The 16,918-nt window shown below is 39.0% G+C and overlaps 1 protein-coding gene across 1 annotated transcript in view; it reads left to right on the forward strand.

Moving 5' to 3' along the window:
• zdhhc14 (zDHHC palmitoyltransferase 14) overlaps window positions 1-16,918 on the forward strand; it is a 36,027-nt gene that overhangs the window by 1,363 nt on the left and 17,746 nt on the right. The window contains exons 2-4 of the mRNA XM_083562526.1: window positions 11-162; window positions 201-1,079; window positions 13,425-13,585. Of these exons, the coding sequence (XP_083418652.1) occupies window positions 838-1,079; window positions 13,425-13,585 (403 nt within the window). The 5' untranslated portion in view covers window positions 11-162; window positions 201-837. The remainder of the gene's footprint in view (window positions 1-10; window positions 163-200; window positions 1,080-13,424; window positions 13,586-16,918) is intronic.

Raw genomic sequence — 16,918 nt, forward strand, 5'->3', positions numbered from 1 at the left:
TATATTCCAGGGGGGAATAAGAAAGTGGACCCGCCTACAGTAAGCTCTTCAGATGCCCTCAGGATCGAGATGTGATTTGTGAAATGCAAGCTGCATGATCAGATACCAGCTGAGTGGAAACTGAAGCCTCCATGTGATCCAGACGCGCATCCCTGTGTGAGTGTGTGTGTGTGTGTGTGTGTGTGCGCGCACGCGCGTAGGTGTGTGTGTGTGTGTGTGTGTGTGTTGCTGAAATCATCGGTGAAACGTCGTTTTGGATGGAGCCAGAACCCAGTGAGAGCATTCTGCAGCCTGGTGGTAGATGGTTACTGTAGATGAATACCAGCCGGCAGGCAGACGGAGATCAGACAGCGGATGTAGGAGGACACTAGAAGGACGGAAAGTGCTTCCCTGCTCAGGAATAAACAGCGAGGTCTGTGCGTGAATTCCACAGTGTCATCTCTGCACTTTTACAGAGACATGTAGAAGCCCATAGAGGAAAAGATTTCTTCTCGAATTTCCTCCCAGTGCATCTCGCTGCTCAGATGGTTTCCCTGATGGAAACCAACACCCTGGATTATCAAGCTTCAATCCCAGCATGGGAGTTGGATTTCTTGGTCTGGATATTTTTTTTAATATTCATGAATGAAGGAACTCGTTGCCTTTAGATGCCATTAGTCCATTGAATCCATTCATCTGAAGCTCCTGAATCGACAGAAGGATGGCATCTCTTTGGCTCTTTTGAGAGCACAAGCGTTTTTCTCCATCTGTTCATCAGGAGCGATGTTTTTCCACATGCACATAGACCTTCTGGCTTTCTCCCGTTTTAAATCAGGCTGAGGAATAAGAACCTGCACCATGCATCTGGGACTGGACGAGAGCAGGGAATGTCAGTACAATCAGATCTGCACTCATCATAACTCGTCGTCCATGGAAATCCCGCACGCCAAGAAGAGGAGAGTGAAGAGAAAGTGGCAGGTCTTCCCAGGCCGGAACAAGTTCTACTGCAATGGGCGGATCATGATGGCAAAGCAGTCCGGCGTCTTCTACCTCACCATGGTGCTGATCCTGGTGACCAGCGGGCTGTTCTTCACGTTTGAGTAAGTGTTTCAGTGAGTGTCGGAGAGTCACTCTCGATGTCCCACATGTGGCTTTCAGCGTGATAATCTGAGCGTGGTTAGTTAACAATTCTTGCTTCTCACCAATTCAGACCCACAGTTGCTGTTCTGCATCATGGTATGGAACTGTATTATTAATAATATAGAACTGATTCTTAGATGCTTCCATCTCAGCTAAGACGGTTTGTAGATGCTCTTCAAAAAGGGTTTTTCTTGTAACCTTATCCTGACACATTAACCCTCACGTATATGGTTCTTCACAGAAACTTGTATCAAAGATGTTGTATACTTTCTACATAAATAAACTATGGATGGATTGGGACTGTAATTAAAATCAACAGTCTACTACATTGGCTCAGGATCACAGTTTGCATTTAGTCACTGCACACCTTAAACAATGAGGGAGCTGTAATGAATGGACATTTAGTGCTTAAAATGAGGATGGGTTCCCTTTTGATTCTGGTTCCTCTCAAGGTTTCTTTCTCATGCCATCTCAGGAAGTTTTTCCTTGCTACATTCGTCACTGGCTCACTCATTAGAGGCAAACTGAAAATCCTGAAGAACAAAAATATCTAATTTTATAACCGCTTTATTTATTTCAAGCTGCTTTGCGACAGTGTACATTTTTAAAAGCGTTAAAATTCAAGCCACATAAAATAAAGATTTCTACACTTCTGATCACAAGGGGTTCTGCTTATAACCTTTGTAACCATCCTTAGGGTTCTCAACAGGACCTTCTCATACAAGTGCAGCTGAATGTTTAGATGCAAATATCTTTATTTCAGTTTACTTTCTACATGGCATGGTTCTCTGGTTTGACTGTCTGGAAAAGCCCTAAATAGTTGTGTCTTCGTAGAAAAAAATGACCAAATCTAAAAGGTTTCTTTGGTTTAATCATCTGGATGCAACCTTAATGTAGAGCCTTAATATTGACACAAGGAAGACCTCTGAATGTTGGAATGGACTGTAGTTTTCTACATGGAATTGCCTTATGCAATAAACTCAAGAGCCATGATGTCCAACAATCCTTCAATGCTTCAAATATTGTCCAACTGCAGGGATTTTTACCTTTAAAGCAGTGGTCCCCAACCACCGGGCCGCTCAGAAAGAATACATAACTTACATTATTTCCGTTTTATTTATTATCTGATTCTGAACAATGTTTTATTTTGGAAAATTACCGGATTCTCTCCTCCACATCTGTCTATGACTCACTCTTGATGCATGTCATGATGCCTCAGTCACATGTCTTACCTCCATCCTCTACCTTCTAAAAGGGGCTGCTCCGGCCGCTAACACATAATACATTACTGCTACATTCAAACCCCCAATCTAGCAAAATGAACAAAAAAAAACAACACAATGGATTCACGTTAATTATTATATTTAGAAAATACCAGTTTTTATGCCGGTCGTATCATTTCATTTTGTTGTATTTATCCGCCAAACCTTAAAGGACGGTCCGTGAAAATATTGTCTGACAAAAAAAGTTTGGGGACCGCTGCTTTAAAGCATTGGGCGGAAGTCTTTTCCCAGAGAGCCTTGCATTTATTTCTCAAGGCATTAAACTTTCAATAACTAATCCAATCGCTACCATTGCCATTTAAAGTGTTCCCCATAGAACATTTAAATAAATGATATCCCTTTTGGAAAAAGTTTTAAGTGGAAGTCCCAATACCATCCAACAATGATCTCGCGCAAGGGCTTTACAGTGGCTCTCTGACAGTCCTAGGATTTACAGTAAAATAACAATTTTTTGGTTCCTTTATAACACCCAAATGCTCCTGACCTTCTCCCCAAAAGTAAACTTTATAAGACATGAAATAATGATTTCTTCCCCAGTTACACCATGTTACATCCATAGCAGTTTACATGGGACTTCAGGATGGTGTTAGTAGTATCCTGGTTTATAGTAGTAGCAGTTTAGCCCATGATATAAAACAAAATTGAGAGGAGAACCTCAGGCATTTTGGAAGTATAGGTGTAGAAGTTGTTCTTTATTGCAAACTCTTTAAAGGGCTTCGATTCACTCCAGAATGTTTTCCACACACTTATTATACCTTTGATTTATCTAGTTTTGAAATTGGCCATTGGGCAGATTCAGTGTTTACATTCAGATCCAGCCCAGATGTTCAAAATGTTAAATAAAATGTGTTCATTCCAGGCTGAGTCAATGCTAAACAAGTAAGGATTAAGGCCTGTAGTATTAAATATGATGATAAATGTAGAGGAGAGTGGGGAAAGTTGTAACAGCGATCCGTTGTAACTTTATCAATTGCTCCAATGGCGAGCACATATTCAGTACCACCCACTTCCTCCCCACAAAACAACAGCAACTTAATCAGCTCTAAATAATTAATAGTTTTAACAGATAGGTTGAGGTATGAAAGTCATATCCCTTATATAGAGAACATTTCAAATTCTGTGTTCATGCTGGTATTGATCACAAACAAGTTAACTGTAAGTTATTTGCGTTGTAGGTTTAACTACCACTTTATCTTTATCTTATATATTTTATCTTATGTTATATTTATTGTTCCTTTCATGTAATCTACAATTTTCTGAGTCGCCGATCAGGTTCACGTTTCACATTTTACTGCCAGTTGTATTCAGTATATCACCATGTTTGACAGTTTTTAGCTAGCATGTCATATTTCGGTGTGGCGTCCATGGTAGCAATGTTACTGTTAGAAGTACACCAATCAGGCAAAATATTATGACATTATAACACTATGAGCGGTGAAGTTAATAAGACTGATTATCTTTTTGTTGTAGAACCTGTTAGTTGTCGGGATTTATTAGGCAGCAATGAAATTTTTTTCCTCAAAATTGACGTGTTAGAAGCAGGAAAAATGGGCGAGCGAAAGGATTTGAGTTTGTCGAGGGCCAAATTGTGACGGCTAGACTACTGGGTCAGAGCATCTCCAAAACTGCAGTTCTTATCTGATGTTCCTGGTCTGCAGTGGTCGGAATCTATTAAAAGTGGTTTAAGGAAGGAACGGTGGTTAACCGGCCACAGGGTCATGGGCTGCCAAGGATTATTGATGCACGTAGGGTGTGAAGGATGGTCCGTGAGGACCGATCCAACAGACGAGCTCCTGTAGCTCAAACTGCTGAAGAAGCAGTTGTTATGTTGTTATGCCTGATCAGTGGCCATAATGTTATGTCTGATTGGTGCGTATCAGTTACTTTTAAAATAGTTAAAAAAAGTGTTAGCTCAGCGGTTAAGGCTATAGGTTTCTGATCAGCAGTTCAGTATCACCAAGCTGCCAATCTTGAATCATGGCTGACTCTGCGTTCTCAGCTTCCTAACAAAGCTGTGGTATGCAAAAAAAGAATTTCACTGTGCTCTAATGCAGTGGTCCCCAATCCCCGGGTCGCACAGAAAGAATACATAACAGACATTATTTCCGCTTTATTTATTATCTGATTATGAACGATGTTTTATGTTGGAAAATGACCGGATTCTCTCCACCACATCTGTCTATAACTCACTCTTGATGCATGTCATGATGCCTCAGTCACATGTCTTACCTCCATCCACTACCTTCTTAAAGGGGCTGCTCTGGCTGCTAACACATAATACATTACTGCTAAATTCAAACCCCCAAGCGAGCAAAATGAACAAAAAACAACACAGTGGATTCACGTTTATTATTATATTTAGAAAATACCAGTTTTTATGCCGCACGTATCATTTCATTTTGTTGTATTTTTCCGCCAAACCTTAAAGGCCGGTCCGTGAAAATATTGTCTGACATTAAACCGGTCCGTGGCACAAAAAAGGTTGAGGACCGCTGCTCTAATGTACTATTGTGCGCTGTTAAGTTAAAAAAGGAGTCTAACGTAAACCTATAACGTTGAAAAAATCTTACAAAAAAGTCTGTGCCACTGTTCAGTCAGGTGCAAAGCTGCATCTTATTGCTTTACGTACTTCAAGAGATAGAAAACCAGAGATTTGATTTTGCAACCTTCTGATCTCTTTGCATGTGAGAAAAGAAAAGGAAGCACTCATGCGCTTCAGAATGATAAAGGGTGTGATATTTAATGATAAATGATGTGTGGGACTTAGTTTCCAGTGTCCCCATCCTCCACACAGCCCACTTCCCACAACTTTCATAACACGGCACTCCCGTCTTCCTGTTTCCTTGGTAACCATTTCCTATCCTGCTTCGAAACACACGGTGTCTCCTTGGAAACAGGAGGGCACCAGGCCCATGGTTCGATGTGGTGCCCTCCAGCTGCGTCGTGCTATTTTAAATGGTAATAAAAGTCCAATAATTTGCCATTTCATGCTATTAAAGGCTGCACTTAGTGCTGAGCCACAGAATGCTGCGGTACTTGTGTTCGGCCGCAGACTTTTTAAAGAACTAGCAATTAAATTGGTTCTGGAATTTGCCGATTATTTTTCGACTGCTGGCTGCAGAACCCAAAAAATGTACCAGTGTCATTTACAAAACAGAAGCCGTCTTTGCGCTTTCTAGTGTTTAACATTATATAACTATCCGAGTCATTTCTTCATTGTCATTGTGACGATTATGATCTCAATGTTATCTTTCAGATCGGCTTTTTGTTGCTATTATTGCTATTGTTACAAAGTAGCAAAGAGATAACGGATGAAGCGGGAAATAAGCGATAAAAGATGACAGTCTACTCATATTGGGTTTTAGATCACCAGCAACTCCATCCACATGACAGCTGAGAGTAAGATAACTAGATGATGATGTAAAGTGTTTCTAAGCTCATTTTTATCACAGAAACCTAAATGATTCTTTTGAAAATTGTGATCTGTGATTTTGCAATTCAGTTTATGCGATATATCAATACGAATGTTGACACCTGGCCATTACGCCCATACACCGATCAGGCATAACATTATGACATCATAACAGGTGAAGTGAATAACACTGATTATCTCTTCATCATGGCACCTGTTAGTGGGTGGGATTTATTACGCAGCAAGACGACATTTTGTACTCAAAGTTGATGTGTTTAAAGCAGGAAAAATGGGCAAGCGTTAGGATTTGAGTGAATTTGATTGTGTATGTGAAGGAACAGTGGTGAAGCAGTGACAGGGTCATGGATGGCCTGGGCTGATGCAGGTGGGAAGCGAAGGCTGGGCTGTGTGGTCCAACAACTTCTGTATCTCAAATTGTTCAAATTAATGCTGTTAATGTTGTATATGCTTCTTCACCAAACGGTTACAACAACGTCAGTTGCACACAATTGTAGGAGTCTAGGATGTCTAGAAGGCCCAAACCTGTTCCAGCATGCCCCCTGTGCACAAGGCAAGCGCCATGAAGACATGAGATGTCCAACTCTAAATTGAAGAACTTTAATGTCCTGTAATGAACCCTGAATTTAACCCCGCCGAACACCCTTTTTATAAACTGTAATTCCGACTGAACCCCAGGCTTCCTCACTCGGCACCAGTGAGTGAGCTTTCCTGATCACAGGTCTCTATATCTATGCTCCAGCCTGTCAGTGGACTCCATGGAAAATGCCAATGGTATTAAATGAACACACAAAGAAGTGATAATTGGGTGTCCACATAATTTCTGTAATTTCTGGCTAGCTTTTACAGGTTGTGAACTTATTTTCAATTGCGACGCAGGCAAAGTCAGAAAGCGTACAATAAAAGTTTAAAGGAAATTGCTTCATCTGCATTGTTATACATTGTGAAGGCCACGTGTGTTTCCACACTTTCTTACCCTTGTGGGCATTCACATTTCATGCAATATCAAGCGGGAGATGGCAAGTCATCATTTTTATCCAGTATTTATAATGTAAAATAGGATAGACAGTCATTTCATTTACATATGTGAAAATAAATGTCAGATTCGAGTATCTATTTGTTATGAATGAACAACTACACTATATGAACAAAAGTATTGGGACAGTTGACTTTCCCAGCCATATTTGTGTCTTCCCTGAACTGTTACCACAAAGCTGGACAATTGTATCAGATGTCTTTGGATGCAGTAGCATTAAATTTTTCCCTTTACTTGAACTAGGAGACCCAAACCTGTTCTAGCATAACAATACCCCTGTGCACAAAGCCAGCTCCATTAACATATGCTTTTAAGATGAATTTGAATGCTGAATGCACCCCAGGCCTCCTCGCCTCACCTCCATCAGTACTTTATTAACAACCTCATGCTTGAATGAGTACAAATCTCCACAGACACAATCTAGAATCTAGTGGAACATCCTTCCAGAAGAGTGGGATTAAGAGCTTATTAAGGAAGTAAGAGCAAATGGGGACTAAATGTGGAATAATATGTTCATACGAATCTTATAGTCAGGAGTCCACAAACGTTTGTCCATATAATATACTGTATTTTGCACTATTGCCATATTATACAGATAATATTGACGAGCAATGAGATGGATTGCGAAGTTATTTTTGGAGACTGTTTTTTGGAAAAAGCTTGGCAGTGAAAAAACTTAAATAATGTTTGTTTTTACTGCATGTAACGGTCCATTTTTTAAATTATTACTTTAACCTCTTTATTGATTAATTGACTTTGATATTTCGAACTGGGTTTGTTACCGTCTACGTTCCCACCCGACCCTAATCCAAGTTTCCACAGCGATGTTTCCAGTGATTTACTCACCTTGAAGTTCACGTCTGGCTCTAAGACTATAAATAAAATGACTTCTGCTTGTCAGTGGATGCTACAGTCCATTGTTTGTAACATTCTGGTATTTAAGTTTGCACTCCTTCCATCCAAAATTCATATATTCCAGTGATTTTGATTGAGAAAACATGGAAGCTTGAAGCAAAATTATGTCTGTTTGACAAGCTGTCAAATCCGACAAGTATAATAAGAGGATTAGCATTAATTACATCAGTGGCATGAACACTGAGCATTCTGCGACGTTTTAATCTGCGATTCTCATGTAACATTTTCACGACTACCACGTCACCTGCTGCAAGCTTTTTCTCAGCAGAATAACCGAAGAGCCTTAAGTTCAAGATGAACCTTTTTCATGGAAAACATGTCCTAATATTACAAACTATGACAATACTTTGCTATAAACAGAAAAAAAACAAGCAATAATTACCCCTTACCCCTTCAATTAACTATTCAAAAGATGATAGTGAGTGTGTGGGTACGTTTTCTGCACTTATGTCCGGCATAATCCACACCCTAATGAACACTTGTTGGTTAACTTGTTCACACAGGTAACTCATTATGCAAATACTTGGGGTGACCCCCAAATAGTCGAAAATTCGATGCTTCGATCGGAGGAGCCCGATTCGACAAACAATCTCACAGTCTTCGCAGAATCTTCGCTGAGGTGTTTTAAAACAAGGATCATGCTATTTTGGTTATATAGGTGTGCTTAATTTCTGATTTAGCATAGAACTACAAGGTTTCTCCCAATAGGTTAATATACAGCCTATTATGATAATGCTGTGAATAGGTCAGCGCTCCCTGTGACTGTGCATGCAGCCTTGTGCTGCCATCTGCTGGCGTGTTACAAAAACGGTCTTGAAACATTTCGATAGCACCTCGTATATAAAAAATGTCTGGAATATTCTGTAAAGGTATATTCTTTTCTAATTTAAGTCTGTAAATTAATTTATGGTTGTTTTACGGTGCATTGATGTTGTACATAGAGCATGCTTGCACTGGCAGTTTAGCCGACGTGACAACACAATTTGCATTATTTATTTGCATTTATTTGCAAGTATATATATATATATATATATATATATATATATATATATATATATATATATATATATATATATATATATATATTTGTACATTGTGGCTTTAGAATGTTATGAGGAATCGTTTTCCACTCCCTGGCGTCGTCTAGTGACGGGTTGTTCATGAACGATTCATTCATTGTAAACGAGTCTTTAAAGTGACTCAGAAGAACGAGTAGTCTCAAAGAGCGATTCATTCAGTTTCTACTGGAAGCACATGAGCAAAGTTGTTTGTTCTTTTATCACATGAGTAGTTCATCTCAGGAGTCCTCTGGTCTGAGTCGTTCGTGCTTGTGCTATGTAACTCCCAAAGAGGTTGTTAAGGTGATTAAAGGATAAAAGAAAGGGAGTAAAAGGGAAATGTATGTTGTAGGTTTAGAGACAGTGGCATTTTTGCTTTTGGAGGAATGAGGTAGGACATTTTGGAGGCAAGGTGAGAAATAATGTGATTGAAATGGTTTGGAGATGTACAGAGGAGGAACATGGGGTATATGGGTAGAAGAATGCTGAGGATGGAGCCACAACGCAGGAGAAAAAGAGGAAGTCCAAGAAGGAGGTTTACGTATGTGGTTAATCTGAAAGAGGCAGATTTAGAAGACGGAATTGAATGGAGACAGATGATTATGATCATGTGTTTATTTCAGTGATGTCCAGCTGGGAATTTTGACATATCTCTGTGTTCCTCTGACAGTAAGATCCAAAGTAAAAGGATTTTTACTTTATTGTTGGTTCCGTATGCATAACATCTCCATCATCCCTTTTTCGGGGGGACACATAAAAACACTCAAGGATAAATCTTTGTCCTAGAAAATGTCCCTGCACTGTGTTTCATGCAATTTCCAGTGTGCAGAATTGTTGTGAGAAGAAACCAGGGGAGAGAGGAATAGCCAGAATGGCCTGCGTGTCTGTTCAGACTCAGTGGTTGTTGATTTGTGGAGAACAGAATATGTAATCTATTCGCTTTGAAAGCTTTCAGCATCGCATGCTACCAGCTGTGGCACAGACGTCCTTGCACGTTCACTACAGGAGATATAGCTCTTAAAAAAAAACAAATTCACTTCATGATGTCACTGACAAGATTTTGGGGTCATGGAAAAGGGTTTTCCGTTTGTTATTAAGAAATAAAAGGAGATACTAGAGAACTTTAATGGTACTTTTACCCATTTAATGCCATGTAACATCTGAAAGATGAGTCAATCCGTCTTAGCACTTTCATTACAGCAGCTGTATACAGATCACCATGTTTTCTTTATTTCTTTGCTCAAGAAGAAAGCTCATTGGTTAAGAATTTCTGATCAGAAGGGTGTGAGTTCAAATCCCAGAAGCTGCCACTACTGGGCCTTTGAGCAAAGCCCTTAACCCTCAGCTGCTCAGTGTTTAAATGAGATAATTGCGAGTTGCTTCGTATAAAGGTGTCGTAAATGTAGCAATGTCAATACTTCTAGCTTTTATTCCATGTGCCATGCTTTTTTTTTATATATATTTTTGTATGTCCCATTTCTGTCCTATTATTTATTGCTTTCCTTTCAAGCCCCTTTGTCCTCAGCTGTTTCCATTTTCCCTGTGAATAGTTTGTGTTTAATGCATTTCCATTGTCTAGTGGTGAAGTATTGTTCAGCGTATGCTGCCTGTTCATACTGAGCATTTTTCTCATTCAGTGTTTGATCTCTCGTTCTCGTTCCTGCTTTGTCATGTTTATGTTGTTTGTTGATGGCCTGGATCACACCTGTATTGCATTTACTGCACTTATTTTGATTTTGATTTGGACGTGTCTTCCTTTTCTGTTAAATAAGCGGTGTTATCAAAAAGTTTAAAATTCAAATTTTATTCGTCACATACGCATTTATACAGAGTATGACATATAGTGAAATGCTTTTTCTGTCCAACTGGTAAACATGAAAAAAAATAATAAACCAAAGAGTAAAGTAACTTAAAAATAAATAAAATAAGTATTAAGGTATATTATAATATTATAAAATATAATCTGAGTATAAGTATGAATTATATATATGTATATATATATATATACACACATACACATACATACACACTCGAGCTTTGAGCCGGATCTTCATCTTCGGGAAGAGGGCAAAGTCCGCAGGAGCCAAATCTGGCGAGTACGGTGGGTGCGGAAGTGAGAACTCATTGTTTTCAGTAAAAAACACACATGTGAGGAGAGCTCGGTGACAGAGCGTGAACGTGGTCAGAATAGCAGACATGGTAATGCGCATGTTCAGATTAGCACCAGTTGCACAGCCTCCAATGTACACAGGATGATGTCTTTTGGCATACTGACTTTTGAAGGTCAGTGCTCCCTGTGAATGTGTGTGCAGCCTTGTGCTGCCATCTGTGGGTGTGCGATAAAGATAGACTTTTTGATACCACCTTGTACACGATCTTAATTTGCGTTTGCATCCTCTCGTATGGTATCACATTACAAATACGGTAATTACACAAAAATATATGTCATGTTACATCTTCTGTTGGAGGAGAATTTACTTATATTTCTACAACGTGCTGACAATGGAGACTCTTTCCATTAAGAGTAAATTAAAATTTACTCTACCATCACTATATCAAGACAAATTTAATTGACAAAAAGACTGGTGGAGGTGGCTGATATTTTAATCGTGAGTGACCTGAATGGACAGGATTAGAAATTAGTTTATTAGAGGGATTGTGTTTTGGAGACAAGACAAGGAAATCTAGATTGAGATGGTTTGTTAATGTGCAGAGGAGGTACGATATATCGAAAGGAGAATGCTGATAATGGAGCTCCAGGCAAAGGAAAAGTTTTGCGGATGTGGTGGGGGGGAAAACACGTGCAGATGATTGGTTTGAAAGCGGCAGATTTAGAGGACAGAGTTATATGGAGACTGAGGATCAGCTGTGGTGACCTTTTAACAGAAGTGGCCTGAAAGAAAAGGAAAAAGATTTGAATCTTCTTAGTTTTAGTTTTATATATTGGTCTTATATTGTACCTCTGAACAATTCTAATATTGTGGTTGAAGTAGCTGAAGCATCAAGATCTGTAATTTGTTCACCAATAGACCAGAGACCATCTTTCCAACTATAGAGGACACTTTTAAACGGAACAGTTCATGTCTAAAGTGTCTGGCTCACAGATGGTGCAAATCTTGTAAAAAATCATGAAGTTATTTGCTAAAGCTAGTTCGAGTAGAAGGAGCAGCGAAGTGCTTAATCAGAAAAGCTGCTAAAGACTCTAATAACACCCAGACATGACTAGACATGCCAGTAAACAGGATGACCATATTCAACGTTCACAATGTGGTCATCATGGACACTTCAAATACGTTCACTACACCTACATTCTATATAGAATGAACAGGTTTTGAAATGGCTTTGATGGTTTCCATAATTTGTTCACTATACAAGAATAAAATGTTGATTTATAATCTTACTATCTGAAGTCACCCAGAAGTCTGTTCTGCACCTCATGGTGTCTCAGCTAGTGAATTAGCATGCACGTGTTTCTACAGTAAATAAACCTTGGTAGATCAGAGGTAATTTCACCCCAATCCGATGCCTATTCAGAATCACATTTCTTACTGACGGTACAAATGTAAACTTTTTGACCGCAAGGTCATGAACGGAGGAGTTTTAGTCCCTTAAATTCGAAAGGGTTATTTTTCTTTTGGGGAAAAGTGCCTGAGGAAATCCAACCCTTGCTGCTTGATACCAGCTGTGACAGAGTAACTGCTGCTCATGAAGAATGGAGCAATTTTTTTTTACACACATACACAAACACACACACAAAATGCTGTTATAGTGGAGAAGAAAGTTTATCGATGCAGCCGACCGCAGTTTTTAGTTTTGATTGCCTGTTGTGTTTCCATTACTTCATCATTATCATCAAACATTATAATAAATATAGGAGAGAGGACGGGTGTTAACACGGTGGGGTTTTTTCTATCTACAGAATAGGGTGAATGAGGCAATGGAGAACAAAGGTGTAGGTTGGTTTAAAGAGGATTTTGACGTTCATATACCAACAGTCGTCTTTTGGTCACTTGCACACAACTGTTTTAAATATTTTTCAAGTTCGAACTCTAAAGCAAGCAAATCTCTTCAAACCACAGCATTGATGAAAATGTTGGGTTCTCAATTCTGATTGGTTAGTGTAATGTAGCTGTTTCTATAGTAACAATTTACATTTTGTGAAATTTGGTAAGGAGCCTCCAGTGGCAAAGATTTGTAGAAGTCAATAATTAACTTTGTAACTAAGTGTCAGAGGACAGAGAAGCGGTAAGAGAACGACGGTTTATAGTTGTGATGGATAGAGAGATCAATAACTAGCTAGCTAGCTGGCTAAACAGATAGCAAGATAGATAGACAGACAGATAGATCTATCTATCTGTCTGTCTATCTATCTATCTATCTATCTGTCTGTCTGTCTGTCTGTCTGTCTGTCTGTCTGTCTGTCTGTCTGTCTGTCTGTCTGTCTATCTATCTATCTATCTATCTATCTATCTATCTATCTATCTATCTATCTATCTATCTATCTATCTATCTATCTATCTATCTATCTTTATTCATTATAATATTCTCTATACACTCTAATATCTGTAATGTTCTTCATCCAGCTGTCCGTTCCTGGCCTCTAACTTGAGCCCGGCGATTCCAGCCATCGGTGGAATACTCTTCCTCTTCGTTATGGTCATGCTGCTCCGTGCGAGCTTCAGCGACCCGGGTGTTCTACCCCGAGCTACTCCTGACGAGGCAGCAGATGTAGAAAGACAAATAGGTAGGAGGATTTTGACATTTTTCCCCTGCATCTTCTCTTTCTTTGTAATCGTAATTCATTTTATGGAGCAAGACTGATCATGTGATCTGCCGGTGACAGAGCGCTACTTATAAACCTTATGTGATTCGGAGGTGGTTATGGTACAGTAGACTGTGATTGTGATATTTATGGCACATTGCCTTAAATTTAATTTTTTGTTTTTTTATTCAGGAAATAACAAAGAATGTTATGCAGACATTTTGTACATTTGGATCAGTAACATAAAGTTTAATATTTAAAAAATCCACAAACATACAATGTAAGTTTTTTTCAATCTGGGCCCTTGAGCAAGGCCCTTGATCCTCCCTGCTTCAGGAGCATTGTATCACAAATGACCCTGTGCTCTGACCTCAGTTTCCTAAGAAGCTGGGATACACGAAGCAAGAATTCCACCATGCTGTAATGTATATGTGACAAATAACGAGTCTATTTATGCCACATGCCCCAAACCCTGGGATATTCAGTTACTTCAGAGTTGGGGGTAAATTACAGAAACAGTAACAGATGTTATAAAAAATAATTGTATATATATATTATTTATATATATAAAACTGTTAGGCATCCAACAAACTTTCAGGATGTCTTTTATAAAACTAAGTGAGACCACTTAAAAAAACAACTATCATGGTATAAATGGTAGTGAGGTGCTGCATCTACAGCAATGTGAGGGCAAAATATGTGCAAGACACATCAAGACTTAAATATTTAGTTGGTAAAGTGCATTTTCGTAATTACCAGGTTAAATATCTGGTTTTTGGCTCATTGTAAAATCTTTTCAATTCGACCTGATGAAACATTTATACGTCATCGTAGATTGGCTACAAATTCTATTCTATATGTGGCCATGCAGCATAAGTGAGGATTAGATCAGAGTTCTTCCCCTCACTGTGTTTATCGCTGTCGTCAGCAGTGCAGCAAAATAGCAATGGAGGACAGCAAGAGTGCGGATTATGTTTAGTTGAAGAGATGGTGATTTGCTTAAAACATTTTGCCCAAAATTTTTCTGTGAAGGGCTAAAAATCAAACCTTATTGAAGGCTGTGGTACAAAAATAAACAGTTTATTATACAAAACATTATATTAAAATAAAGGTTGCCGAGGTTCCTTTTAATTGAGATTTCATAATATTTGAAAATAAATAGATAATAGAAAACCTGACCTTGTGTTAACCATATTAAATACATTATTTCTGTGTCAGTGATGATAAGTGACCTGATATTTTGCACACAGAATATATTTAAACGAATAAATCAATCAAATCTTTGTGCCAATCCCCAAAAAAGCAATATCCAACCAGCATGAAAGGCGATTTGAGTGACGTGAAGGGAAAACATCTAGCTGTCTAATCACTTTGACTCACTACTGCTGAACTCTGAATAATCTGGATGATTGAGTTTTCATAGGTTATAAAAAAAAAGCAGTTAAAGTCTTGTGCAGTGTGCGCACTGACGCCAAAAACCCTTCTCAAAAAAGGCTACATTTCTTGCCTCTCTGCCAGCTCACTCGACTCGTCCCTCTCAATTCTGCTCGAAAACTTCTCCTTCCATGCTGCTGTTTTTATACATTTCCAATTTCATGCTGGTATTTTTGCATAAGATGAAATATCTTGTCAGGGAACATACTGTTTTGCCCTTCCTCACAAGTTATTTCCTAAGGCTCAGTGATGTGCAGACTGATCTCGATAGACTCAACAGCAGATTTGAAGCGAGCAGGTTTGCTGTTATCTGCTTTATGTATAATGCATACTTTTAACTGATTCTCAGCTCAGCTTCTGCTACCATTTAAAAATGGAAACATTACTGAAATATTCATATCCAGGTCAGAAAAGAAAGGCTCTCTGGTGGTTTTGATCGGTTGTTAAAGCTCAACACGCTTCGGCTAAGAAGACCTCTGACCTCTGATTACTGTGTCAGAATAAATTAGAGGAATTCTCTACAACTTCTATTGGTTTTCTCCTGAGAAAGGTGTGAAAATTGTCTCTTTGCTAATTTACCTGCAAGGGTTTGTTTATGTGTAAAGAGAGTAAAAGCTAAACTTGGTGTATGTTTGTTAGAATCGCTTCTTGCTCTCGTCTTAATGTTTTACATTTTTAAGTAAGTGATCTATCATTGTAAACGCTTATTAGGGGCACCAGCTCAATAATCTTAGCTAACTAAATAAACTAGCTCGCTAGAGAATATACCGCATGTCTCTGCACAGCAAGTAGGGAGCACAATACACAGATAATCAGTATACACAGCCGATACTGAGAAAAAAAGTTGACCTAAAAGTTGACTGCTATAGATTTCTCCACATTTGCCAAATAAAAATACCCTCATACCCAAAATTACCCAGTAATGCCAAAATGCCAAGATGTACTCCATTTGCCTTGACATTTATATTAAAATATCCAGTTTAGATTCAGGTTTAGCCGAAAGTTTGTCTGGGAATGGAAGAAAGTGTACCTGAAGATAGGCAAAGATAAGACACAACCTTTGTTCATATATATCAGTGGTGGGCCATCAGGGCCAGGAAGGCCTTCTCTGTTAGCCCAAAATTCTGAATTACTGACTTACGTTTTAATATATTGTTTTCAGTGAATATGTATTAAATTTCCCAATTAGTTTATTTCCTTAATATTCTCTTGGTTGGCTGGCTTTTAGTTTAATTATATTAGAGTTTTTATCCAATCATATTACTGCCATCACATCATCACGTGTTGCCGGGGTCAAAGGAATCTAGCGTTCAGAATCAGGAGTAAAGGCGCATATAGCATAAAGTACATGCTGTTGTGAACTGTTGCTTTAACCAAACAGATTTCGAGTCAGTGACGCCGGAGCCATCTAGCAGGCGTACAATAACGTCTGCAATTTTACGTCCTTTGTTTGTATAGTCAGGAAGCGCACTAATCTGAGCTCGCAAACCACATCTGTAGCAAACTGCACAAGATCGAGTAGATTTTATAGCTGTTTTTTCATTCCACAGTGGTTAAAAGAGGAGAAGAATTTGGTCTCTGATATACTTAAATGGCCATTTTCAAGATGGACTTTTAAAAAAAAAGATGGATATTGTAAGGAAAGGTCGGTCGAAATAGTTGTTAAGCTTTTTATTGAACCGTTTATACTTTTCTTTAGGTCCCCTGGTGGTCTAGTGGTTAGGATGCGGCGCTCTCACCGCTGCGGCCCGGGTTCGATCCCCGGTCAGGGAACCAACCCCAGCCATTAGGGTTGCCCAAGCCCGGATAAATGGGAAGGGTTGCATTAGGAAGGGCATCCAGCGTGAAAACATGTGCCAAATCAAACATGCGGATGGTCCG

This window comes from Silurus aristotelis, assembly GCF_946808225.1.
Source record: "Silurus aristotelis genome assembly, chromosome: 15".
Lineage (NCBI taxonomy): Eukaryota > Metazoa > Chordata > Actinopteri > Siluriformes > Siluridae > Silurus > Silurus aristotelis.